Raw genomic sequence first — 27,988 nt, forward strand, 5'->3', positions numbered from 1 at the left:
CCTGTACTCTGAGCAGTGAGTAGTGCTGTAAATAACTGCTGTGCAAATACAAGCGTTGTACATGGATCTGAAGCAAAGGCCAGTGTGTTGTTAACATGCAGGACAAGAAGCTGTAATTTTAGAGGAAGATGCCATATTTTTTGGGAAATCAGTGGGAAATGGGTGCCTTTTGGAAAAACTTCCTCCTTAATCAACAACACTCTTGCGATCTAGAAAATTGTGGGAGTAACAGATGGCCGATGTTTCTTTTCGTGTGGGCCAGTCAGCAGGAAAATAATAGAAGCCTGTGTCTTAATGAGCAGAGAGAAGATGTGAGCCTGAAGGTACCAGAAATGTGGGAGGAGGATGCAGACAAATCAGGCTCTACCTTCCCAGTTATCCAAAGACCTTCTCATCTGTTGCACAAAAAGACATGTGAAGGGGAAAAGGACCTTTGGCCCTAATCCAGATTTAGGGCATCTTTTTCTGGAGCTCTTGCATTGTCCCCTCCACCTTCCCAGGTGCACACTGGGGAGAGGCAGCACCCCCAGCACATACCAGTATGGTGAGTGTGGTCACAGCTTGTGTGCAGCCATAGAAGATGATGCTCTGAACCCTCTTTATTATTATTTTTTTTTACTTTGAACATAGACTTTATAGTAGGTACCAAAGGTATCTCAACTGGCTTGATCATAGCTGAACTACCAGACAGGATGATAGCATCTCAGCAACTCCCAATTCCAAAAATTTCCTAAAAAACTCCCACCTTTCCTTTCCTGTTTGTGTAGCACTTCTGAAGATTCACATCCTGAGACTGACTGTGAGCTATGTATGAATGAATCCTGTCAATAAAGAAATTAATGGAGAAATACAAAACTGGATAAGAACTGCCACTACAACATCTACTGCAGGAAGCTTTTGGACAGTGCTTAAGGAAGTCTAAACATGAGGTTTTTTTCATTCTAGCTCTTTCTAAGTTAAGACAGAAAACAAATGCTGTTGAACTCTGGAAATCAGAAATCAGAGTTTCAGGGTTGCTTCCAAAGCTGTGGGAAAGCTGCCCTTATTTCCCACACAAGCAAGGCAGGACCCTGGTGCCAATGAGTGTGAGCCAGTTACTACTCAACTATAATTGAGATTTAAGAGCTATCATTTCCTATTGGTTAACCAAGGAAATATTTATGGCCAAAGCTTTGTGCCAAGCACAATATTTATGACCAAGTTTTTACCACTGACTGCATTTTTTTAATGCTGATTTTTGCACAGAGGACACAGATCACATTCATACTGATGTGCCCATGAAAATGAAGGCTGAAGTCATCAAGACAGAGCTTGGAGTAGGGTCTATCTCTGGCAAAGCTCATCCTTGCCTTCACAGCAGCCTTGGTGAGGGCACTTGAGGTATTTCAGGCTCAGATCACTCTGCTCTTCATGCCTGGCTGAAATATCCTCTGTTCAGGGAGCTGAGGCCTGGCATGGGAATTGTGCTAGGTCATGTCTCGATGCAGTGGCATCAAGAGCTTCAAATTAGGGCACCTCCTGAGCTGCACTGATGCAAACAGGGGTGGCTGGAGAAGCTCCCAGCTCCTGCTCTCCAGATGGATGAGCAGGTCCTGCACCTGACCTTCATAGCCCGGGGTGTTCAGCAGGTTTGTGACACTTCCCATCATCAGGCCAGGAGCTCAGGGGAGGTTGTAACTTACTCAGTCACCTCATCCAGCTCATTACATCCTGTTCTCATCAGTCCTGGCTTTGCCTGTAGCCTGCAGCACCCTCAGACAGGTTTGCACTGGCTGGGAAGTTGTGATCTCTAGCTGGAGCTGATCGGAGAGAGGAAAGGATTTGTCAATCACTCAGCTCCAGATTTCTTCAGTGAGTAAACTGGGCAGTGTTTGCCCTCTGGTGAGGAAGGACAAGAGCCTAATTTAGATCTACAAAGCTGAGCAGTGAAACCAAAGCCATCCTTGGAGAACAAACTTGTCTGGAGAAATATGCTTCAGTTCTCTAATTTAAAAATTCATCTTCATGGATCTTAAGAGAAGTGAAAGCTGCCTCCTTGCTCTTTATGGGCTCTTTACAATGGAGTCTGGCATTTACAAACAAGATGTAGAGGTTCATCTGATCTGTAACATGAGCCCTTTAATAGTTGTAGAGCTGGAAGTCTTAATGAGGCCATGACTTTCTGCTTTGCTTCATTTCCTCTTTCAGTGCTTGGCTCACTTTGTTTCTTGCTTTGTTTAAGCACAGCCAGACCACAAATCCTCCTGTTGCTTCATTAATAAAGAGCCTTACTCAGAAACTCCCAGGATATGTCTGAGTGAGCAACAGGAAGAGGAGAAATCCAGAGAGGAAGAAATGTGTGGATTAGTGTGTTTTGTTGGCATGATGAGTCACTGGTCAGAGGAAAAGAGAATCAGCGTGTGGCTGTGGAGGACAGAGGTGGGAACAAGTCTGGAGACAGAGGGGGTGAGAGAATTCCCCCTGCTCTCCATCAGCACAGGCTGTTCAGAGGTAAATACAACTGGATTCTCCCCAGATCTTCGTTACAGAGTTAATCCTGCAAGGTACTGAGCTCCCTTAGCTCCCAGCCCAGCAATGAGTGAGAATTCCAAGGCAACACAAAAGGTTAATGCATCAGGGCTCTCGTGCTTGGATTCAGATCTGATGAGCACACAGGGAGGAGGGGGAGATGCTGCATTAGCCACACTGCCCTGCTGTGGAGTGTGCGCATCCTCTGCTCCAAGCCCCACTGAGCATCTCCTCGTGGCCGGAGCCGTGGGGCTGCCCTGGCTCAGCACTGGGGAGCCCTGACTGGACAATGTGTGCCTGGGGTGTCCCAAGCACCCAGGGCTGGGCTGCCAGGTGTCTGCTCACTGCGTGCACCCAGAGAGGGCCACTGCTCTGGAGGAGAATCACGTGGGTGATGCAGCATTGGAGCATTTCAGACCCACACCAGCACAGCTGGGTTCTCACTGGGGGTGAGCTTTAGCAAAGCCATGGCACTGCCTTTGTCTGCAGGGCCTGGTCATTGCCATGAGGGTGCTCCAGGGAATAATAAGAGGATATGGAAGAATTCTGCGGTTGAAACACATCCACTCCACAACCAACTTCCAAGAAGACAAGGAGCCTGGGAGAAACCTGGACTCAATAATTATATCAGCTGCTTTGGAAATAATCATTGCTACATTTACATACATTTACATCTCTCCCTCTTCTCTGTGTGCTCATTAGGATTTGAATCATTGTACATTCCTACACTGTTGTTTTACTGTTGTTCTTACTCCCATGCAGGTGTCTCAGCTCCCCTGCATGGCCAGAAGTCTCCTACGCTGTAAAAATCCTTGATTTAGTTAAAAATGTCTTTAAAAGTCTTCTGTCACTTCAGAAACAAACTGAAATGAATATGAATAAATCAGCCACTCTTGAGAGGCCAGCAGTACCTCGCAGGTTTCCCCAGAGGCAGATGGAGCCTGCTCTGCTCAGAAACAGCCCTGCATGTCCCTCTGCTCTGCTCATTTCAGTGCACACTTCACTGAAAGGAGATCTCCCCCCTTTCACCGTTGGTTTTCTTCCTTCTGCTTTTGCTCTACCTGAAGCCTCTGTTGATGACAAAGCATTTAGGAACAGGAGAGGGAAATCTTTATCACAGAAACGAAGACAAGGAAAAAATTCCGATCCCCTTTGAATGCATAGATGGTGTTTCTCAAGCATTCCATTAACCCGCGCTGTCCCCTGTGCCAAGCCCAAATGGGGAACGGGTAAGGAGATATTATCATTATTGTGTCTCACTTCTGTGGATTTAAACATCCAGATGACATTTTATGAGATAAACAGAGGTCAAGGGCTTGCCCTGGAGAGCTGGTTGTGACATCCAAGACAAGATCATGGAGAGAGAGAGCAAATTCAAAGCAAATGTGCAGTCCTAGGATTCCCTGGCAGTGCAGCTGCTTCTGCCTCCTTGAACAGCTGAGTTTTTTCAATATTGAATGAGTGATGTCAGGAGAGGGGGCTTAGGCACAGTTTGTGTGTAGGCACCCACCTCTCAGAGACCTTCAATCCCCTTCTGCCAGTGCCTTTTATAGGATAAAAATTATTTGAGAAAGGGTTGAAGTAGACAAGAGATTTACAGGAGTGCAGAATGCAAGAAGGCACAGTCAAGACTTAGCAGATCCTTGCAAAATCATGGAATTCCATTAAATGGCTCAAAACTGAGCTTGTTACTGGCTTGCCCTTTTTCCAAGGACAAGTCTGAGATTTCACTGGAAACCTTGGGAAAATGCTGCCTTGTTTCTGTTTTCTTCAGTCTACAATCTTCAATAGCTGGGATGTTTGAATCATTTTTTGTGAACATCTGGATAACCCAAATTATCCACGTCTTTTTCAGACAAAGGAAGATAATAATAAGGAGGAGGGTCAGAGCTGGGTCCCTGGAAATCAGGCTGGAGTTGCAGCTTTCTACCACAAAAAAAAAAAAAAATCATTAAAACCCTTAAATGGCATCTTTTGTTCCAGTCAGAGTCCCTTGCACACGTACCAGTGGAAGTCATCGCCTTCCAAATACACACAGGAGCTGATGGAAATTTTGTTATGGCCCAATGATGCAGAAAGAAACTGGCAGTGAGATTTAACAAGGTCACTTCGAGGCAGAGAAACCTCTGTAAAATATGCTCATTCCCCACATGGCCAGCGAGGTGAGGAATAAATGTTTCACTCATAGGAAATGGTGATTTACGATTAATTTCCAAAAGAAGGAAATCCTTTTTTAATCAAAATAATTTATAGGGTTAATCTAAAGGCAGTGTTTGCTCGCCAGCATGGAAAGCCAGGCAAGGTGAAGATGGATGGGGTTTGTCCATGGGATTTGAATCAGCTCTGCACGGGAGGCCGTGTAGTCAAGGATACCTGTATTATTTATGGCCAAGGTTTTCAGAAGGGAATAGTTGATCTTGCATCCCTTGGGTTTGGTCGCTCAGTGTGTGACCTGTGCAGAGCACCAGCCTCCCTGAAAAATGGCCTTTAGAAATCCTATTCCTCACTATTTATTTGTTGTGTTTGGTGCTCGTGGCTGGATGTAGGTGGGCAGAAAGCCAGGATCCCCTCATTTAATGCTGCTGGGTCAGAACTGAGCAGGGCTGGACCTAACAAGGAATACAAGAACCTGCAGACTTCAGATTCCACAGAGAAAAGGGGTTTAAAGAAATGCTGGGAGTTTTTTATATTTGTTTTTGGGAGTGTGTGGCTGCAGTAGGTGACAGAGTGATGCTGTTTTAACCCTGGTGAGGAGTGATTGCCCCTTTGCTCCCCTATTGCTGGAGGTGCTCAGAGCTGCACAGGACCTGGCTCTCAGGATGTATCCCACACTTCAGCTCCAAGTTAATTTCATCTCACATCTGCTGCTTGTTAAATTAATGCTAGATGGTTCCCTGGAATGAGCACTACAGATTTTTATAGCATATCACAGGTGCTCAGGTGCTGCAATGAGGGTCAGGACTCTGAAAGCAAAGCAGGCAACTGTACAGGGATCCATAAAGTGGGAAAATACGGTGTGGTTTGTCACTGGAAAGGCTGACAATTGTTGAGGAAGAGATGAGATAAGAAAAACAAGACGAGTTTGGTACTATACTGATGTTATTTATAATCTCACTACAGACCTAATTTCTCTTGTAACTTTAATCCTCCCCATTTGCAGCAAGCAATCTATTATATTGGAAGATATTTGAGATGCTTTGGGAGTAGGGAAATTATTATACATAAAATATGTAGCTAATATTATTAGAACAGACTTTGATTAATTTTGCAGCTGGCAACATTACCCCTGCCTGAAAATTAAATCCATTTGCTATCCGTGTGGAAGTAATTGTGTTAATATCAAAGCTAGTTTTAAAATGAAATGGGGAGAGCTCCACTCCATGTCTCCCATGCAAGGAATCAGGGATGCGAGACGAAGGGCTGGAGTGATAATTCCTTGCTAACACAAGGAGTTATCCTTTCCTCCACAAAATTTGCAAGACTTAACAGAGTTTTTTGTGATGTATTTAAGGTACATTCAAGCATATAGATAAATTCAAGTGACCTTGTCTCAGTCTCACCCTTGGTTTGCAATATTGCCTGTGGGCAGACACTAACATTTGTATTTGTCCTGCGTGTTTGTGCAGCACCAAGCGCAGCAGAGCCCTGCTCTCATGGGCAGGTTTATCACCCCAGTAGTTATTGACAGCAAAGATACGTGCCCAAGCCAGAAATATCTCAGTCTAATTACACTGGAATGATTTTGAAAAGCAGTTGGACGAGATTAAAGAGACAGCTTTTGTTAATTAAGAACTGTTTGGGCTTCCGGTGCTATAAAGATCCCAGCTGGCCCCATATCCACCTCTGGCTGCAGCTGGGCTCTGGATCTCCCCCTTTGTTTCCCCTGCTAAAGTTTTCCTCCCTGCAGCCTGTTTGCTAGAGTGCAGGGATTCTCTCCTCCTCCTCCTCCTCCTTTTCCTCAGCAGGAGGTGGGCAGGTCTGACTACATTAAATATACAAACACGCTGTGCTCACTCTCTGCTCCAGAGGCATCATCGGTGGCCCGTCAGCAGCAAAATCCGAGCAAAGGCTGCCCCAAGGACTGGGGGAAGGCGGAAAGCAGCAACAGCAAATAAACCAGCAGCCAAAGCGCCCCGTAGGAAAGGGGAGAGGAGCAGCAGGGAGCCCAGGGAGGCTGGGCAGCCCAGGCTCTTACAGGAGCTCTCTGCAGCCATTGCACATCACTTGTGGGTATCCGAGCAGCAGCGTCCCAGGAAAGAGCATCCTTCGAGGAGGAAGAGCTGGAAATCACTCAGAAGAGAGAAGAGAATAAAAACAGAGCACCAGCTGTTATCCCTTCCCAGACGGAGAGAGAGCGAAAGGAGTTTAGGGGAATGAACCTGGAGGATCCGGAGACTCAGAGTGGAAAAGTTGCCCTGACGGGAGACTCTGCGCACTAAAGCTCTGCTCCACGATGGGATTTCTCGTGCCTAAGGGAAACCTCCTCCTCCTGCTGTGTGCCAGCATTTTCCCCGGTAAGTTTGAGAAAGCTCTTCTCCCCCTGCTCTGCTCTTTAGTTCTTTCTTCCCTTATCCCTCTCAAAGACACACTGCAGAGACCAGCCCCTGTCAACAGGGAATTTCCCTGACTCCTCCACCCTTCTGCCCCATCATTTCTGGTCCCCTGAACACCAGCCTCTGCTGAGCAGTGCTTTGCCTTTATTTTCTGCTCCTTGTCTGATTTGATGGAGAAAGGATTAAAGCCACGGTGGGAAGGGGACAGGAGGGGGAAACCAGCTGGGGGCTCAGCATCTTTCTTCTTGCCTGGGCTTTTCTTCCTTAGGTAAAGTGTGTTAATGTGTCTCGGGGCTACAGCTCCGGCTGGGGAGAGCACAGCCAGCGCTCAGCTAATGCTTCCCTTTGTATAATCCAGGGCAGCTAAAGACTAAGTAGAAGCCATATTCCACGAGGGACGTGGGGAGAGCCCCCGGCTCCCTCTCCCCTCTGTCTGGTACAGCCGGCACAGGAGCACAGCTCCTCCGACAGCCCCTGGGTGAAACTTGGCTTTAATTTTTAATAACCACCAGGCACCTCTGTAGCTCCTGGAGCCTACGTGTGGGGTCAGGACTGCTCCTCGCAGCCTCCAACTTTTAAAGTTATGCCTGAGCAAAACTGGGATCTTGTTATCTGACTTGTTCTCTTCACCATCCTCTTCCTTCCCCCATTGTTGTTGTGAAATGCACACTAAGAAGGTTAAAAAGCTGAATTTCTGTCTACCTTTTTTTTTTCCCTGATGCTTTTGATGCCAGTTTTTATGTGTAAATCCGATCCAAAATCCCTATCTCCCACCACGAGGCTGCTCTTTCCCTTTTGGCTTGCCCTTCTAGCATCCCTCTTCCCTGCTTGCAGACTCCAGCCCTAGAAACTTGCCACAAAGTGGCCATAAAAATTAGACCAGATTCAGGGGGCAATGGCTCATGTAGTGTTTTCTGAATGGTATTACTGGTGCTGCCATTTTCTTCAGACCAACCCTGCTCTGTAAGAGTGGGTGAATAGAATGAGGAATACCTGGCAATGCCTGGGATAGAGGGGAGGCAAATCACCCGAGTAGCATCGCCCTCCTGTGTGTCCCCAAGTGCCCATCGCTGGAGTTTGCTGGAATTTCCCTCTGGAGAAGGCTCCAGCTATGCCAGCTCTTGGACCTGCAGGTGTTTCATTCCTTCCCCACAGCCTTTGGCCATGTGGAGACCCGAGCCCACGCAGAGGAGCGACTCCTGAAGAAACTCTTCTCTGGTTATAACAAGTGGTCCCGTCCTGTTGCCAACATCTCGGACGTGGTCCTCGTCCGCTTCGGCCTGTCCATCGCCCAGCTCATCGATGTGGTAAGTGCAACCTCTTTGTGCAACAAAGGCCAAGACTAGCCAGGCTGGGGCCCAGGTAGAGGCTTTAGAGATTGTGCAGATCTTGCTCCTGCATTTTTCTCCTTCCTGTCCCTATTTGCACGTGGTACTTCCCAGGACAGTGTGTCCGTGCAGCTGCGCATTCCTTGAGCAGGTATTGGGGGGCTTTCAGAGAATAGTTTGGGTTGGAAGGGACCTTTAAAGGCCATCTCATCAAACCCCCTCATTTTTCAGAAGAGGGGATTCCCTGCCACTTTCTACTGTAGTCATGGGACAGAGTGAAAAGGGTGATAATGCCCCAGCCCTGGAAGTGTTCAAGGCCAGGTTGGATGAGGCTTTGATCAGCCTGGTTTAGTGGAAGGTGTTGGAGGGGGTTGGAATTGGATGAGCTTTAAAGCCTCTTCCAACACAAACCATCCTGTGATTTCTATGATAATGGAAAGAAGAATGCAACTTAAGGACATTACTTGTGTGGGACAATCATAATAGATGACTCTCCACACAGTGTTATATTTTGAATTTAGAGTTTTGAGATGAAAAGGAAGCAGCTAAGACGGTTCAGGAGGTGGGGAATCAAAGACACCAGTTGCTGGAGAGTCTCATCTCCTCATGCAGAAGCCATCAACTTCCAGCTTTGCAGCACAGAAATGGTCTCCCATTCCCCTCCTCACTCTTACATCAGCCTGAGGGATCCAGGGCTGTTTGCAGTTGCTAATGTTGAAGTTGCACGGTTCTCATCTGAATAATTGATAAGACTAAAGATGAGACATTAGTGACTGTGGAGGCATGAGAGAGACTTTCCATTATGCAGCTGCTGAATCGTGGAAGAGGGGGGATCGATACACCTGCTCCACAGTGCTTTCCTGGTTTACTTAAGAAAAATTAATCTTCTTAAAATCATGTCAGTGGTTAGAAGTGCAGCTTGTGGGCAGAGCTGTGCCGGGACCTGTGGGCATGGCTGGAGGAGAGCTCTCACCCCTCCTGTCCCAGTCTGTGACTGGTGACACTCCTGCCACCAGTGTGGCTCTTCAGCTCCTCTCCCCCTTCCCGACAGTGACAGTTTTGGTGCAAACCCCGCTGCAGTTGTTAGACCCAATGCTCAGCTCCCAACGACAAGGAGTCTGAAAGGGAAATCAGAGCTGTATTCAAACCCCAGCTCCTGCTGACAAAAGCTGGGGGCAGGGGAATAGAAATCAATGGGGAACTCGACATTCCTGCATGTCCTTATCTCACCCTGGAGTGCTGAGGGATTTCTGAGCCCAGAAATAAGGGGGAAGGGATCAAATATGTGTCCAGGAGCAGCCACCGAGAGATGCACTTGGACTCCTGTGCCCGTGTGTCTGCAGGACCTCACGTGCTATGTTCACCTTGAGAGAAGGGGCCAGGTAGTGCAACATCCCCATGGCTGTGGAGTCACTGCTGTCCTCTGGGCTGGCTCCATGAGGAGCATCCAGCTGTGCCAGCTGAGGAGGAACTCGGTCATTAGCACATTGCAAACCCCTCTGAGCTAATCCCATGGGACTGGAGCTGTGCTTCACTCAGGACAGGAGAACAGCAGAGCCTTGGGTGTAGTGATGGGCAGGAGCTTCCACAAAGGGTGGTTCCAGGGAGGAAAATTCCAGTAAAGGGCAGCACCTGCTACACTGGGATGCCCAGTGCAGGGCCTGTGGAGGAGACCTTCAGGTGCTTGAATTGTGAAGTAGTAAGAGAAGCAGGTTCTCAAGGATCGGTCCAGGTCATGGCATTCTTCATCTCCCAGCAGCACCTGAGGAAGCAGCTGGATATTTTCTCTCCCTTTGTTTCTCATTGGAGTGTTTTTGTATTCCTCCTTACTCCATGTGCTTCTGGTCCCTAGCCCTGGAGGAGAGAATCTCTGATCAGGTTTTACATCTGGTGCCACAACAGCAATGAGGAGGCTCAGGGAGGAGGAGGCAGAGCTCCCCCCAGACCTCCTGGATTTTAATGTTCACAATCAATCCTGAACTGCTACAAGAGCAAGGTTAATGATGAGCAGTTTGCTGTCAGATGAGCCCTGCCAGCTCAGCTGGGTTTGATGCCAACCAAGGCAAGGGAGAAAAAAGAACCACACAAATACACCCTGAGCTGTGGTGGGACTCTTCAGTCAGACCAGCTCTAGGCTGTGCTCCACATAATTCATCTGACTTAATTACAGAGGGCACAAAAGGCAAACAGCAAACAGCAATTAACTCTACTGCAGTGCTGCCAGCATTGTATCTGCCTGACATTATTTACATATATATACACAGTCCTACCTTTCCATACTATTTGTGCATAGGAGTGGGAAAAAGTCTACCCATTGATGGAAATACACCAGGCTTCCCAAGAGTTCAATGTCAGTGGAGCAGCTGGGGTTTATCCAGAAAACCCAGTCCATAGTGCCACAAGTTCACGTGTTTGGTAGAAGGAGAAATGCTGCTGAGCTTCTTGTTTCCAGAATTGTGTCCATGGATAACGTTTCACAGGAGAACACCCATGCAGATGCAGCTGAGCATTGGAATCCACCACACGTGTGTGAGTAAGGGTTTATATATCCATCACTGCCTTCCTTCAGCGCTCAGGTTGAAGGCAGGCTGGGGAGCTTTTTCCTCTACCTGGTATCATCATCCCAGGCTGAATCCATCAGCACTGAGGAAAATCCCAATAAATTCCAGTCCATCTGCTCACAGGATTGCTAGGTGCAGGCTCAGCTGTTCAGTGGTATCAGACAGCTGTGGCCTGTCCCATGTCAAATGACAGAAACATCTGCTTTTTATTTCCAAGATGGAACTTACATTTATTGTAGAGGTGATTTGTAATTACATAAATGAAATACAATTAAGAGAAATTAAGAGGGTTCTTTGAACCGCTTAATCTGCTCCTGTAACCAATATCTGATCTTGCATTTCAGGATGAGAAAAATCAAATGATGACCACGAATGTGTGGGTGAAGCAGGTGGGTGCCCCCAAATATGTATTTTTCCATGTTCCTTTTCAGTTTTTCTGTTGAACTCTCCCAACTTCGTAACCACCTCATTTTTGGCAGGAGTGGCACGACTACAAGCTGCGCTGGGACCCCCAGGAATACGAAAATGTCACATCCATCCGAATCCCCTCGGAGCTCATCTGGAGGCCAGACATTGTCCTTTACAACAAGTGAGTGTGAGCACTGTGGCCAGAGGGGAAAGCCATCCTTGCAGATTTTCTCTGTTCATGGGGTTAAAATGCTTCCTGTAATGATTCCTCTTTATTTGGTTCTCTGTGGTTGGATTTCATGTAGATTCTATAACATCTGTCCCAGACATGCCTTAAATGATATGACTGAAGTTCATCACAAGGGCTTTGCTCTCCTAATGATCCTTCCTCTGAGCAGCCAGTTTTGTTGGGGAACGCCAGGTATTGTTTCCTCTTCACATGGCAGATGCACAGTTAAGCTGGATTTGAGCTTTCAGTCCTCTTCAATTTCATTTCACCCAAGAGCTCTCCCCTAATTCATCACCGTCAACTGGAAAAGCCAATTACTGAGGATGGGCTTAAATAAGGAATATATGCTGAAACATGTCAGGCTTGTGCATCTACAAACAAAGGTTTCAGGTCAGCTAAATACCGTTCTGGAATGATTCCTAATTAGGTATTTGTTCCTCATCCCAGTTGTTTGGAATCTGTCTCTGGTATGGACACTTCTAGGAAGCAGGTTGTGGTTTTCTTTCTTTCCGTTGCTGCCTGTTGATATTCTTAGAAATGCTGCCCAAGTGCCAAGGCTGTTTTCTCCCTGGAGCCCCACCACAGCTCTCCAGTCTCCCAGGATATCCCAGTCCCCTGCCCCAGCACAGGCCCCAGAGAAAAAGGCATCAAAGAAAAGCATCTTTGCATGCGGCTGACACTCAGAGAAAACCCTCAGAGCAGCAGCCAGTCTCGGTTTTAATAAACAGTTGCCTGGTTCTGGCTTTATATGATTTTGTTTCTGTTTAAAAACCAAAATAAATGGCTGAAGCTGGAATCTGCCCAGGGGAATGTGAGCTTTGGAGACTACAGGGGCTGTTATCTTTCCCATTAGCTTGTTTCTGATCCTCAGTAGTGTGGAGTGATTGCAAACCTCTTGGAAATCACTGCATCCTCACCGAGCACCTTTCAGAGATTAGCCCAATGGAAATGACTCATCTGGAGGCACTTGGACCTTCCTGCCCTACAGGGACACACTCTGAGCATGAGCATTGCACTGCAAGTGCAGTGAAGACCAAGAAAGGTCTTCACAGCTTCCACTGGGGAAAAAAAGTCCTTGTCATTGTTTAGTTAATGACAATGGCAAGGATTGTTATTTTCAGAGCTCCTGGTGGTTGTTGTGGTGGACCATGGTGCCAAAGGAAATGGTGCGACCCAAATCCCCACGGGACCTTTGTGCATCAAACCATCCTTTTGCTGGAGCTACTGGCACATAAGAACCTGATGTGTCACCTCTGCTTCCTCTCCCTTGGCTCAACACGGTTGAAGAGGATGGTCCATGCAAGGAGGGGCCTGGAAATGAAGAATCACAGAATGACAGAATGGTTTGGGATGAACAGGATTCTAAAGATGATCTCATTCCATCCCCCCTGCCATGGGTAGGGACACCTTCCACTAGACCAGGTTGCTCAAAGCCCTGCCCAACCTTGCCTTGAGCACTTCCAGGGATAGGAAGGATTCCAGAAGGAGACCTTGGTATTCTTTAGGTCTCTGGATATTTTGGGATTTCACGCTGAAGGCATCCCTCAGATGTCCAGGACACCCAGACCTCAAGCTGGGCAGCCTTTGGCTCCTGCCCCTCACACGCTCTGCCCCTCTGCCTTGTTGTAGTTTACTGTTGCTGCAACTTGAGTCTCCACAGTGACTCCAGGGGTCTGATCTCCTGGCCACAGCAGCCACTCTAGAACGTCCTTCTCATCCTTTTCTGGGCTGAGAGCCTTTAGGCCCTGCCCACCTTACTGCTCTGACTTGCAGTAGCAAATCTGACTATCCTGGGACCTGCTCGCACAGGGAGATCTCGTGCCTCAGCTCCTCACATCCAAGCTACTTCCCTCCCTTGATCCATACTTAGCATTAATAATCACGCATTCATCTGCTGGTTGTCATGAGTCTATCATGCATTTTTAATTGGTTACTTTAGCCATGAATTAAACGTGGTGTAGGCTAGGCACCAGACATTAGTGGGTTTCCATTAATTCCATATGTCTTCACAGCTGTGTCTCCCTGTGCAAACTGTTTTCTGCCTTGAGATGTACTTCTCTCTTCCACCTAACTTCCTATCAAACCCACCTGCAGCTGCAGTCAATATCTGCATCAGGTTTCACATTTTTTAGGGATTGCAGGGCAAATGCAAGGCAAAACCTTCAGAGTGGTGGGGCACCAAAGTGAGGCTCTTCTGCAGAGCATTTCACCAGCTGCATTCCCAGCCAGGGCTTCTCCTGGTGGGCATCTCAGCTGGAAACGATAGTGACTAGTCATGGTGATGCTAACAAGGAGTCCATCTCATATTTTACAAATATATATAGATAGTTTAGAGGGAGTTTAACATAGCTGCACATAATTCTGGGTCTCTAAGAGCAAGAGAATGTGCAAAGTAACTTTGGTGGAAGAGAGTAAGAGGCCACACTGACCTTTTGCACTCTTCAGGCTTTTTAGTGTGAGCTAATTATTGCTTATCACATTCTCTGGCAGAAAGATGGTGTTGCTGTTTGGGATGGAATCCTTTAGAAAAAAATTATACAAATACCTCTTCTGTTTTCCTCTTGGATTATATACAGAAATGGTAAAAATTCAGTTTATTTCAGATTTACATCTTTAAGGAAACCTAACCCTTTGTTGTGAGTTTGCTCTCATATCCTGGCTCATTATTGTAAAAAACATTCCATTTACCCACTCTAGAGACCCAAATTAAATCAGTAAATTCAGCTGGTTTGGCCTAGAGAGTAAATATAGTTGTCAACACTCATAAGGAATCAGAAACCAAATTAATATCCTACAGGGAAATTAATACGCTGTTGAATTTTCAGGCTTGGTGAGATAAGTTCCAAGACTCTGCAAATAGTTTCTACTGGATGTGACACAACATATGTAAAACAGAGGAATATGAGTTCACAGTGAAGTGACAAAGCCTCCTCTTTGCCAAGAAACCAGACTGTTCCTTATCTGAGGTTGTAAAGGCTCTTCAGGCACCACCAAATCATTTCTAAATGAATTACCTAATCCTCTGCATTGATTTGTTTTTCCATTCATGAATGGCTTTGAAGCACATTTTCATTTTTCTCTGTATATTTGAAGTATACAAAAAAGAATTGTATTTTTTTCCTCTAATGAGGGAATAAGCTCTTGAGGGTTGAATTTTTTGTTTGTGGTTAGGGTTTTTTTGGTGGTTTTTTTTTTGCTTCTCCACCACTCTGTTGAGCCACTTGTTCATCATAGGAGGTCCAGAGAAACCTCTGAAAGGACAGGTTTATATCCAGGTGTTCAGCTGCTAAAGGGTGCCCGGGGCAATCCAAGCCCATGTCCTTGAGCCTAATGCATGGTCAGGGAATTTTAAATGTGAGCTCCACTGGCTGGTTTTCAACTGGATAATCATGGTAGTATCACAATGTTTATCTTCTCCAGCCTGGTGATTTTAAAACCTAGGAAGAAGCTACTAGGAACATTAAGAATTCAAAAGTTTTGTTTTTCTTGGTATATTCTGGGGTTAACTGTTCCAGAAAGTAATCCCTGCTTTAGACTCCACAGTGACAAACAAAAAGAAATAAAAAAGACAAGATCAGATACGAAGGAAAATCAAATACAAATTTCTGTAATTAGGGGTAGGAAACATCTTGAGGAATTCACCCAATGGTAAAATGGAAGGAAGGGATTACTGGACTGGGTTAGAAGATCATCTGGCAGGCAGCTTTTGAGAATCATGGAAAAGCAAAGAGTTGTTTTGAAAATTACTGTAGCAGCTTGTTCTTGTGAGCTATACTGTGATGTTTGCAAGCAGTTAGATTTAGGGAGTAACACTGGTTTCATGACTCATCCCAAAGCTCTTTGGAGGAGAAATACCAAAAGATGCCCCAGTGCAACCTTTAAAATTGGAAACATGCTTGACATTTTTCTTTGTGTGCACTGGCACAGATCTCATCATTGTGCACCAACTGCATTTATAATAGGCAAAAAAGTCACTGATTCACTCTTCAGCTCTCCTGATTCTTCTGGGAGCTTCGGTGGTTGTTTTTCTGGAGAGGGATGTCTTCAGATGCTCTGAGGTTTGCTGCCAAGCTCTACCCAGTAATACAGGAGCTGATAGAAGGAAATCTATAGGAGGGATCCCTCTCCTGGGCTGCTGCTCTGTTCACACCCAAGGGCTCCTCCTACCACTCTGCTAAGGACCGAGCAAGAGCTTTGCCTTCAAAGTGCTGGCGAGGATCCTTGGCAAAGGGGAGAATCAGAGCAAAATGCACCAATCCAGCACAGTCAGAGCCTCCTGAGACACTTGTGCTCATTCCATCAGCGTAGCACAGCCTTTTCTGAGAATGGTGCCTGTTTTGCTGGGGGACAATCAAAATTTCATTAGTTACTGCTGGTTTCTAAACATCTAAACCAAGCAAAAGCTGGGATGTGACTGAAGGAAGTCCCATCAGTGCACAGACATCCCCACCTGCACCCAAGAAGTTTGTACCCAAGTTGCCAAGATCCTGGAGATATTTAAAACCCAGCTAGGTAAGGTCCTGATCCTCTTGTGGCTGACCTGGTTTGAGCAGGAAGTTTTGGGCAGGAGACAATTCCAGAGGTCCCTTCCAAGCAGTGCATTTGTAGTTATCATTTGGTAACACAAAACAGTAGTTAAACAACATATTTTCTGGTTTGCATTTGGAGAGAATTTTAATCTGAACATTACAGAAGCATCTCTTTAATGTGTACCAAAAGGGTGCAGGCTCTTAATACTACAATTTTTCTTTGTTACTGCTCTTTGATGAAAAATGCTTTAAATGAGGACATTCTACTATATCCATGTATGTATATAGATAATTTTCAGGCTCTTAAAGCTCTATTTGGATTTAAATTGCATCATCAGAAATTAAAATAAATGTGTGCCTCATTTACATGCATTCCGAAAACACTTAATTTTGTGAGATGATGTATCTCCCAACTGCAGGAAAATAGAAAGTGGCAAAAGAAAATAAAAATTCTCCGTCAGCAGAGCTTTTTAGTGAAACATGGCTGGTGGATGTCAGTAAAACAATGCCATCCTCAAACCCTTATAAACTTAGGATATTTGGAAGAGCAGCCTTTATTCTCAAAATGAGAACTCAAAGGCTGCAGCACACAGCAGAGCTCTTTCCTTGAGAAAAGAATAGGTAATTGTCTTCTCTCTTTCTTGGTGAGCATGGCTGTGTTTGACATGAAAATACAAGAGCTCCAGTTCTTTATTACTGACATATTTTTAAAGCTGTCAGGTCAGAGTAACCAGGAGAGCCTGACTATCTGAATTCTCCAGTTCTTGTGATGTTTACCTTGCACTCACGCCTTCTTCCAAATGGATTTTCATGACAACTGTCACAACCGAGTGGTCTCCACTGAGCGAGATGAGAATGTGCTACTGCTCTAAAGGAATGTCTGCAGATTTTCTCTGTCCCACTACATCAGCTCTCCTCGTGTAAGGCAATATTCATGTGGTGCAGTCAGGGCTGTCGGAACAGGACTGGGTTTTCCCACAGCAAAGCTTTCCAAAAGAGCACAGGGTTTCCCCAGTCTCCTGACTGCAGACTGTGTTCTCACCTTCATCCCTTGGAGGAGATTGGGGAAAGACTTTGGAAGGCAGTCAACAGCCAGGTGACCTTGTTTGCTCCCTCTCTCATGTGGAGAGGAGCAGAATCAAAGTCTCACCCAGGAGGGGAGAGAGAATCTCTCCAGGCTCCCCTGCACGGGCAGGGTGCCAGCAGGCACAGCTTCCAGTCCAGTAGACATATGCTTGAAGGTCCAGTGTGGGTGGAAAGCTTGCAGAAGGAGGCAAAAATATATGGATGCATGAAGGGTGAGACAAGTGGGAACACTGCCTTTGCATGATGTAGCTGGGTTATATTCTATGTACACAGCATGGCTGATTTACCCTACTTACAAACTCCTCTACGTTGAACTGCAGTGAGAAGTCCAAACACACCCAGTAAAGTCAGGAATTCCTTCCTAGTCCTGTTAGGTGGGTGAGGCAGGAGCATCCCAGGGTGTTTTGTGGCTCCTCAGAGTCAATAGTGGGCTAAATCCGAGGAGCTACTCTGCAGCTGGTTTCACTCCTGCCATGGCACTGCAGGCAAAATCCAGCCTGGAAAGCAGTGCCAGTGTTATTTGTAGTAACATGTGAGCCAAAGAGGACCGAGGATGAAGCTGGGTTTGTTAGATGAGCAATTAAAAAATTAAAAAATACATTCCTTGTTAAAAAGCAGATAGTTTACAGAAACAAGTGACACACAAGATCTGCAGCATCACAATGGTTCCATCTACACTTGCAGAAGAGGAGTGTGGCTGATCACACAGAAACTGCAAAACTGCCAGGGAAGGCATTTCTGGGAATAAAACACAGTTACATGAATTATTATCATTCCTGGATGACATCTTAGCAGGAGCTTCATGTTCTTTTCCAAGAGTTTTTGAAGGAAAAATGCACACCTGTGTTGTTTACCCAGCCACTTAGGCACTGCTCTACCTAAGAAGGGAAACACTCATAGTGGATGCTCATAATCCCTTTTCTCTAATAAGATCAATTATAAATATTGCTCCATTAGTGAGCGATTTAATCATGCCTCAGAGATATCATTAAATGCAGAATTGGATTCCATATTCCTATTGAGATTTAAGCAGAAAACCACTGAGAACAGCAAGCACTGGACTGTCACTTGCTGTGCATATTTCATGTCTCAATTTGGCTTTACTATGCTCCTGGCAAAACCCAGGAGAAAAAAAAGAAGTGGTTTTCATCAAAATCACATGTTCTGAAGTGTAACTTAGATTTAAGAATGAAGAGGTAAGACAGGAGCTGGATGGATTGTACAATGGCTCAGGTTTACTTGCTTCAGAGTAGATCACGGTGCTGATTTTGTTTTAATCCCTTTGGGAGAGTCTTGTACATAGTTTCCCCTTCCTTTTTTTTTTTTTTTAATAAGTGTTTTAAATCTTTAGAAAAAATTCCAGTTATAGGTCAAAAGGCACTGTGTCCTTTTGTGTTCTTTTGTTTTTCCAAAATCTGCCACAAAGAACAAAGAAGAGTTTAGTATAACCTGGTTCTACACCACACAAGAATTCTGAGTTTATTTTTCCATTAATTCAAGCAGCCTAGAAAATTGTCTCAAGGACATCTGGGCTGTGATCCTGAGGATTGGGGACATATTCCATCTCTGCCCAGAAACCGTGTTAGCCAAGGCAGCTCAGCTAGGGCCAGATCCTGCCACTATTTCTCAATAATACACCAGTCTCATTTTTGGGATGTTTCATAGGGCAAGAAGAAATATGTGATGTGAGTTGTGAGGCCCTGGCACAGGCTGCCCAGAGAAGCTGTGGCTGTCCCAACCCTGGAATTGTTCATGGCCAGGTTGGACGGGGCTTGGAGCAATCTGGGAGAGAGGAAGGGAAAAAAAAAAAATGTCCATGGCAGGGAGTCGAAATGAGATGGTCTTTAAGGTCCTTTCCAACCCAAAGCATTCCATGATTCTATGATTCCATGAAACTATCAAAAAGTCCTTTTGTTTTTCAGTTTTGCTTATAAATGAATGGATGGTCTCCTAAAGAAATGAATTTAGAAAGTTCCTCTGCCTTCTGCAGCTTGAGGAGCTCTGCTGGGTGATCGCCCCGTGTTGATGATCCTGCTGCTGGTGGGGAGGAGGAGAGATGTGACCCCTGTCACTGTGTGGCTGCTGTCAGGGCACATCTGGGCACTGGAGCAGCAGAGCAGGGCCCAGGGATTTTGCCGACTGCAGGCTGGGCTGGCTTCAGCCGGAAGGACTGGGCAGGTGCAGAGAGCTTTCTATCTATATCAGCCTGAATAATTCATCTCAAGTTTTTAGCAGAAACTCTCTTCCTCTGCTCTGCACAGCCTCCCCGTTGTCTGGCAGTGCTGCTATTTGTAACTGGGTTTCTTCCTCCAAAAGCCTGGAAAATACAGTTTATTCATACAATTCCAATACAAAATCCTGTACTGTTATCTATTTATCTGATACCACCACACAGACCCCAGCTGAGAGTCCTTGTGAGAAGACACCACAAAAGACAGTTCTCTTCCTGACTGGGAAATCAAAAGATTAACGTTCTTTATTCCTATTAATAGGATGTTCTTGCTGTTTTTCACATAAAAGACTGAATGATTACCCAACACTCTTTCATTTTTAGCAGCTGTCACAAATAATTCTGCAGAGCCCACAGCTACGCTACCTGATAGTACTTCCTCCCACCTCTAAAACAAACTCACCCCATTCCAGAGCACTTATGGGACACTTTTGGGGAAAACAAATCACACCAAGGAACTGACTTATGCCAGGGAAAAGCTGATATTTGCATGCATTCCAGGGCTTGTGTAAACCAAGAGTTCAAAGTCCACTGGACTGAGTGGATGGATCCAGTGTTTGGACATGATGTGTCTCTTGCATCTCTCAGGTCATCTGGAAGCCAGGCACTAAATATCCTCTTTCCTTAACAGAGTTGACATGTCCTAGAGAAGTCTCAGACTTTTTTTATCTTCCATCTGTTCCCAGTGCTGACGGTGACTTTGCAGTCACCCACCTGACCAAGGCTCACCTCTTCTATGACGGGAGAATTAAGTGGATGCCCCCTGCTATCTATAAAAGCTCCTGCAGCATCGACGTCACCTTCTTTCCCTTTGACCAGCAAAACTGCACGATGAAGTTTGGCTCCTGGACCTACGACAAAGCCAAGATAGACTTGGTGAGCATGCACAGCCATGTGGACCAGCTGGACTACTGGGAGAGTGGGGAGTGGGTCATCATCAATGCTGTGGGCAATTACAACAGCAAGAAATATGAGTGCTGCACAGAGATCTACCCCGATATAACTTATTCCTTCATTATCCGGAGGCTGCCGCTGTTCTACACCATCAACCTGATCATCCCCTGCCTGCTGATCTCCTGCCTGACCGTCCTGGTCTTCTACCTGCCCTCTGAGTGTGGAGAGAAGATAACCCTGTGCATCTCCGTGCTGCTGTCCCTCACTGTGTTCCTGCTGCTCATCACGGAGATCATCCCATCCACCTCCTTGGTCATCCCTCTGATTGGGGAGTACCTCCTCTTCACCATGATATTTGTTACCTTGTCTATCATCATCACTGTCTTTGTGCTCAACGTGCACCACCGCTCCCCCCGTACCCACACGATGCCAGACTGGGTGAGGAGGGTCTTCCTTGATGTAGTCCCACGGATCCTTTTCATGAAACGTCCCTCCACAGTGAAGGACAATTGCAAGAAGCTCATTGAGTCCATGCACAAAATAACCAATGCGCCAAGGCTTTGGTCCGAGATTGACGTGGAACCCAACTTCACTACCTCATCCTCCCCGAGCCCCCAGAGCAATGAGCCATCACCCACCTCTTCCTTCTGTGCCCACCTTGAGGAGCCAGCCAAGCCTCAGCCCATCTGCAGGTCCCCCTCTGGGCAGTACTCTGTGCTGCACCCAGAGCCCGTACAGGTGACCTGCTCCTCTCCACAGCCCTCCTGCCACCCCCCGAGAGACACCCAGGCCACCTCTGCCTTGAAAGGCAGGTCACTGAGTGTCCAGCAGATGTACAGCCCCAACAAGGCAGAGGAGGGGACAATCCGCTGCCGGTCCCGGAGCATCCAGTACTGCTACCTGCAGGAGGACTCTTCCCAGACCAATGGCCACTCCAGTGGCTCTCCGGCATCCCAGCGGTGCCACCTCAATGGGGAGCAGCCCCAGCACAAGCCCCCTCAGTGCAAGTGTAAGTGCAAAAAGGGCGAGGCAGCCGGCACAGCAGCCCAGGGGAGCAAGAGCCACAGCGCCAAAGAGCAACACCTCGTGCTGATGTCCCCAGCCCTGAAGCTGGCAGTGGAAGGGGTTCACTACATCGCAGACCACCTGCGGGCGGAGGATGCGGATTTCTCAGTAAGTATTCCAGCGGAGCCTGCTCTCCTTCAGAAAGTCAAAAATGACCTGCTAAGGGAGCTGTATCAAGCCTTGAGCTGTGCAGAGTGTGTGATGCAGGCTCAGCCATCCTTCTGTTGCGGGTTTTGGCCACTGCAGGCACTGCTGGAGATGTCCTTGAGGTTGTTGCACAAGTGCCAAGGGGGTTGCACAACCAGGTCATGCTCAGGGCTGCTCTAGAACAATGGATTCTCCCACAGAAAATAAGAGTAAAGTTGTTGTTAGGTAGCAGAGATACAGTTAGGATTGTGAGAGACCCAAAACGCAGCGATCTCATGGGAACAGAGAATTATTTTTTATTTAAGCCTCTGGCGAGCAGGAAATTCACACTCTCTGCTTTTTATTAGTCACTGACTCTGACTGTGGAGCCCAGGAAAGCAAATTGCCCAAGCAGGCTGTGGGTGTGGGAAGCCGTAGTAGCGTGGGGATATTGCAGGGGCTGTTTAGCTCTGCTCTCATATCATGATGTGATTCCCCATTAGTGGACTTCCACTGGAGCAGTTGGCTCTGTGCAGGGAGGTGGGGGAACAAATTTCCTGCTTATTCTGTGGAGGTAAATAGGCCTACAAATAAAGGAAGTAGAAGCTGAAAGGATTTCTTTTCATGGAGATAGCGATGCACCCAACAAATGCCACATCCCTTCACAGCTCTTGTAGCTCTTTCCTGCAGGACTATGGATACAGTGTGCTAGTAATTATGGCCATAATGAAGGCAGGCACAAGATAACCTGAAGTTAGTCATCTTATTAAAGAAAAGTCTTATCTAGCTTTTCCTGGGCAGATCCGTACACAAAGGTGCTTTTTAACTTTGCCTACAGTTTAAATTTCTTCAGATTTAGAATCAGTGCAAGACATAATGCATTTATACAAGACTTCCTAGGCATGGAGAGCATCTTTTATTTGCATTTTTCACAGCACTGAGCACTGAGCAGCAGCAAGAAAAGCTTAAATACTCCTGTCCATTTCTATACTCTTTGGTATCATAGTTAAGGGCCTCTGTTCTTCAATGGATTTCACTTCACAGCATCCCTTTGAGGAAGGAACTGTTTATTCCTTATATTGAGGAGTTACAGCCAAAACACAAACCTCCTATTCAAGGTCACAGAACAAATCTGTGGCAGAGATGGGCTGTGAATCCTCATCTTCATTAGCTGCCAGTCCAAAACTCCTTGCCAGGGTAAAGCACTTCAGAAGCACATTAGGAGTGCAGGAATTAAACTCTGCTCTCTCCCCCTGGCAATAATCACAAGTAAACCCATGGATGTCAGTTCAGTTTAACTCAATTTTTCCCCACGGTGCAAATGAAATAATATTACACCAATAACACTTCCCGTTTCAAATTATTCTCCCTGCTGAGCTGGTTGGTGTTATCAAGAATGGACTCAATTAGTATTTTGGGTTCCTTCCTCTTAATTTTTTTAAATGAAGCAGTCTTCATAAGCCACAGATTTTCTTCTGATACCTTCTGCTGCTCTTCCCTCTTGAAATGAAGTGATTATCCTGAAGAGAAAGCTATTTACAGCACTAAACATCAAAAGAAGAAGAAAAGGAGCACTTTTGAGCCTTTGGTCTCTGACCCAACCTCCTGCCAGCCCAGGCTGTGAGAAAAGGCACCAGGAAAACATCCAGCAATGAGCTGTGGGCAGGTTTGTGGGCTCTCCTGGGGACTGGGGGTGACCTTTCTCCACTATTCCACAGTAGCTGTGGCTGGCACAGAAGGCAGAGCTTGAGTTTTCAGATAGAGGGGGTAATGCTGACTCCAGTGTGGGGCTGCACTATTTTCTCTCCCTGGACCCAAGTAATATCAAGTAGGAAAGCAAAATTTTTTTCTCCTGGTGGAAATGAAAAAGAAGAAGGAAAATGATATTCTGGAACTGAAATGTACTGTGAGGAGCAGAACTGATGTAATGAAGTGAGAATTTATTGGGGGAAAATATCAATACTCAGAAATTTGCTTTCATCTTAAAATCAAATTGTGGAATTTCTTCATGGAAGTCTTCAATAAATCTATCAGCAGGCACCTCTGATGCAGCTGCTGAGACACATCTCACAGTCTTGTGGGCAATATTTCCAGGGACATTCACCTTCCCAGAAGGAGAGCAGAGCTTCTTTTAAGTTCCTGTCTTTTTTTTTTTCTAAAGCTCCTTTGCCACAGGGGCAGTGCTTCTAAATTAAAAGTAAATAGCTCATTTAATTAAGTGCTCCAGCGAAGAGAAAATGGGAAATGCAAGAGGCAGTTGTTTGTTACAGAAAGATATCTGCAAACAATGCAGGCACAATGGGACACTGGGGAAAACGCACGGCGGAATTGTCCCGGCGTATGATGGAAATGCCATTAGAAATTAATTACAGACTGAAAGGCAAAACAAGTTCCATGGCACACATCAGCCAAAATAACCACACACCACCAGCACCATCTGGGAAACGGATCTGTCCAGGGCTGTGTGCATCTCCGGAATACTCTGGTATGAAGACATTTAAAAATAAAATGGGAAGGAATAAAGCTGAGGGGGAGGAAGCAGGATAATCTCACTGGGTTATTTTTAACAAAGTACTATAAAACCACCTGGGACTGCTCTAATCTGTGTTGCAGAGTCCAGGTCCTGGGGATCAGATGTTACCAAGGCACCTCAATCCTCCACTCAAATCCTGAGGCTCAGACCTACAAGGAGCTGGCCCAGGGAAGAGCTGCAGATACATGCTTTTCGGAAATTTGAGTGGGGGAGTCAGCTGGTGTTTCCCCTGATTGTTTCCCAAAAATAATTTTGAGTGAGCTGCTTAAAAACTAATCAAAATAGAGGTCAAGAGTTGTGGTGGCAGATGTTGACAGCTGCATGGATGTCAGAGAGACGTCTGTGGATCAGACCCCACGTGGGGTGCTGGACCACGGGGAAATGCTACAGTGATGGCAGAGCACAAAACAAAAAATCCAGATCATTTTGTCTCACTCATCTTCTTTTTTTTTTCATTATCTCCCCATAATTTCCAATTTCACCCTCTGTGCTCTCAGTCCGAAGCAGGGTATTGATTTTACAAACATCTGATGCACCCCCAGCTATCATTTTCAAGATGGGCTCAGTATTTCTGCATACATCATTACATTAGAAAGCAAATTTCTGTCCAAGTTGTTCTTCTTCGCCCACTTTCCTCTTCTTTGCTCAGAGAGAAACTCATCAAGTTTCTTTTCTTTGTGTGACCTAGCACTTATTTTTACTAGCATAAATATTCAAAGAAAGTTACTTTACCAGAATGAGGGATTATTTACTCAATCCAGCTTTCCACTTGGACATCAGGTGGTAAATTTCAGATTTTCTTAACACGTTGGCTGCGTCATGAGACATTAATCCCATAAAAACAATCATCCAGAGCTTGCTTAGATGCCTTTCTCACGAGGAATTTTAAGCATCAGAGACTCCAACTCTCAGCAAGTGATGAATAGGTCAGAAAATAGGTGCAGCAAAGGGGAGTTATCCACTGAGCTCTTTCCACAGAACTGTAAAATCACAGGGTTGTTTGGGTTGGAAGGGACCTTAAAGCTCTTCTCATTCCACCTGCCATGAGCAGAGCCCCATCCAACCTGCCCTTGAACTTTCCAGGGATGGGGCAGCCACAGCTTCTCTGGGCAACTGTGCCAGGGCCTCAGCATCCCCACAGTAAAGAATTTCTTCTTCTTTTCTAATCTAAAGTACTCTATTTCAGTTTAAAGCCATTTCCCCTTGTCCTGGCAGTACATGCTCTCATAAATTTGAATAAATTACAGTTCACAACCCAAGTAGATTATAGAAGCTTGGGATGAGACAATTCCTTTTGATTTCAAGGGTCACTATTTTTTTTTACTTACCCTAATTATAGATGGTTGTGCAGAGGGCTGTACAATCATAAAATAACATGATTTTCCCCAAGAAGGTGACAAGATGCAGGATGAACCTGATTGTTTTCTCTGCCTATTCCATAGTAAAGGATGGCTTAACTTTATGCTGGTTTTAAAAGGAATAAATCTATCCATTGCATGAAAACATTGAACCCATTCTTATGCTTTTGACAACGTTCAGGTGTTCCTGAAATTGAAAATGCTTTGTCCAGAGATAATGTAATATGGTTTCCAGTGCGTGCCTCATTTCCCAGCTCACCAATCTGCTCACTGAGCCAAGGAGCTGAGCAACACCTCTGTACCTGGAAACATCCTCTGCTGCAAATGGCATTTCACTGATATCTGGATTGCTTCCTTTACCAAGATGCATTTTTGGCAGCTTTGCCGTCCCCTGCTCCTTTCACCACTCACAGCCACTGAAGAGGTTTGAGCAGGCTCCTGCTGAGATGTTTTCTCCAAAGAACACGGCAGCGTGCTGAATTTCAGCCCTCGGGCCTATTAATCACCAAGTGGGAAGTTGTAGGAAATTATAATGGGTACAGTCATATCAAACAGAACTTTGCCATCTGATCAGGCCTCTCCCTGGGAAAGAAATGAATAACAGCAATGTAATAGAAGAAGTTTTCATATGTGTATAGTTTCTTAATGAAGCAACCATTTACCATTCTGCCTCATGGTACTAGACCTCCCCCGAGAGGAATTGCTGGAAAATCCTCCTACAGCAAGGCAAAAATGGGGAAAACAGAGGGTGAGGGTGCTTTTATTTGCTGGCTCGTTTTCCCTGCTTATTCACCCAAAGCTGTAAATCCCTTCACAGAAAGAGTTTGGCTTTGTTAATCTGTAAGCAAATCTTTTTATGAGCGTGGGGAATCTTACCCCCCACCCTCTCCACCTTGAATCACAGCCTCACTGTAACACCCAGTTACAGTTGTTGCTCATGGAAAATGGGAGAGTGAGTGTGCAGAGAACCTTAATTATCCACGGGGGTGTGTCTGTCATCCATAGGGATTTGTGACTTCACACACACACCCCTGCTGTCTGGGAATCTCTCAGGTTATTGATAGAATAAACCTTTGTCATTTTATAGGACTGCTAAGTATGAGCGAGACCTTCCCCTCCTATCTCTGGAATTATATGAAAATATCCTATTTTGGAGTCAAGGTCTAAGAGTTTTCACAAATTTTAATCTCAAGTAAATGTTAATGATTGGCCTTTCCCCTCTGTGTTCCAGGTGAAGGAGGACTGGAAGTACGTTGCAATGGTCATCGACAGGATTTTCCTCTGGATGTTCATCATTGTGTGTTTGCTGGGAACTGTTGGGCTCTTTCTCCCACCGTGGCTGGCAGGAATGATCTAAATACAGCACCAAAGGGAAGAAAGTATTGTCCCACTATCCCACTCTATGGATTTTAGTTCACCTGGAAGGAGAGAACAGAGAAGTGGAGGCAGCCCTTTGAATAATTCACTGCTCGTCCACACTTGAGCTGCTCCTGAGCTCTAGGGGAATCCTTTCCAAGGTTGCATTGTTTTGCCAAGCCATTTTCATCTCCTCCATCTAATTTAGGGGAAAAGTTCTTATCAAAGTCTGTACATAGCATGGTGGCATTCATTGGCATATAGCCAGCAGTGTAAGAACACAAGCTTATCTGTAAAGCAGCACAGAAGGGGCTCTGCACCCACAAACCAGCCCCTGGCAATAGCTCCAGTCATCCTCAGCAGTCTCACTGTGCCCTGCCCAGTGATTTTGCCCTGTTAGGCTGAAGTCTTTCAGGACTGTGTGTCCCTGTATGAGTCATTTTATAAATAAAGTTCCAGATTTGGGATACCTGTGCAGGATGTGGTCTGTGTTCAGCTGGTAAAGACAGAGAGACTGGAAAGGTTTAAATAATTGCTTGTGACCAACAGTGATCATTAGATGCAGATTTTATACAGATTTCACTTTGGCCAGTGCCCTCCAGAAGCTGTGGAGACTGGGGCTGAATGAGGATCATGCAAATGGAGGGAGGATTTGGGGTTAAGATTGGGACCGTGTTGATAACACTTTAGTGTACTTTCAGAGGAAATCTCCTGGATCCAAGTTATGGCTTCTGCAAGACAGCAGAGGGTCACCCTGAGCTGTAAAACCCCTGGTGTATGTGGAGAAGATACCTAGACACGGGGAAGCCAGAATAGAAGTCCAGGATGACATTAGGATAATAAAGAAATGTGCCAGGGTCACCTACAGTGGGTTATTTAGAGAGAGAGAGACCCTGTGATCTCCCTGGGCAGCCTCGTGCTCTGCCACCCTCAGTGTAAAGCAGATTTTCCTCATGTTGAGGTGAAACTTCTTGTGTTTCAGTCTGTCCAGCTCAGTTTGGTCTGGCTCACCAATCCCATCCTCACTGCTGGGTGCCAGCTGGGTACAGCCCACAGCCCAGAGTCTCCCTGCTTCCTTCAGAGCTCTCAGAGGCATAAGAGCTTATGAACATTTCACCTCTGTGTGCAGGCAAGGGCAGATGTGGTCTAAAAATCCAGCTTGCCCCAGGATCTGCTGTAAGAGCACGACCCAAAGGCCAGGCTGGCAGCTCTGGGATCTGGGAT

General features: G+C 45.9%; 1 protein-coding gene across 1 annotated transcript; it reads left to right on the forward strand.

Annotated features, from left to right (window-relative positions):
• The first annotated feature begins 6,211 nt into the window (after nucleotides 1-6,211).
• CHRNA4 (cholinergic receptor nicotinic alpha 4 subunit) lies at nucleotides 6,212-27,233 on the forward strand. Its single transcript, XM_010396866.4, has 6 exons — nucleotides 6,212-7,022; nucleotides 8,217-8,368; nucleotides 11,295-11,339; nucleotides 11,430-11,539; nucleotides 20,119-21,499; nucleotides 26,640-27,233. Exons 1-6 carry the CDS (start codon nucleotides 6,962-6,964, stop codon nucleotides 26,763-26,765), a joined length of 1,875 nt encoding a protein of 624 aa, XP_010395168.1. The 5' UTR covers nucleotides 6,212-6,961; the 3' UTR covers nucleotides 26,766-27,233.
• Nucleotides 27,234-27,988: the final 755 nt, after the last annotated feature.

Source organism: Corvus cornix, chromosome 20 (genome assembly GCF_000738735.6).
Source record: "Corvus cornix cornix isolate S_Up_H32 chromosome 20, ASM73873v5, whole genome shotgun sequence".
In the NCBI taxonomy this organism is placed as follows: domain Eukaryota; kingdom Metazoa; phylum Chordata; class Aves; order Passeriformes; family Corvidae; genus Corvus; species Corvus cornix.

Excerpts from the sequence above, each read along its gene's own strand:
- CHRNA4 (XM_010396866.4), top strand. The coding sequence starts at position 6,962 with ATGGGATTTCTCGTGCCTAAGGGAAACCTCCTCCTCCTGCTGTGTGCC. Across the intron at positions 8,369-11,294 it reads TCGCCCAGCTCATCGATGTG|GATGAGAAAAATCAAATGAT; the intron begins GTAAGTGCAACC and ends CTTGCATTTCAG. Across the intron at positions 11,540-20,118 it reads GACATTGTCCTTTACAACAA|TGCTGACGGTGACTTTGCAG; the intron begins GTGAGTGTGAGC and ends ATCTGTTCCCAG.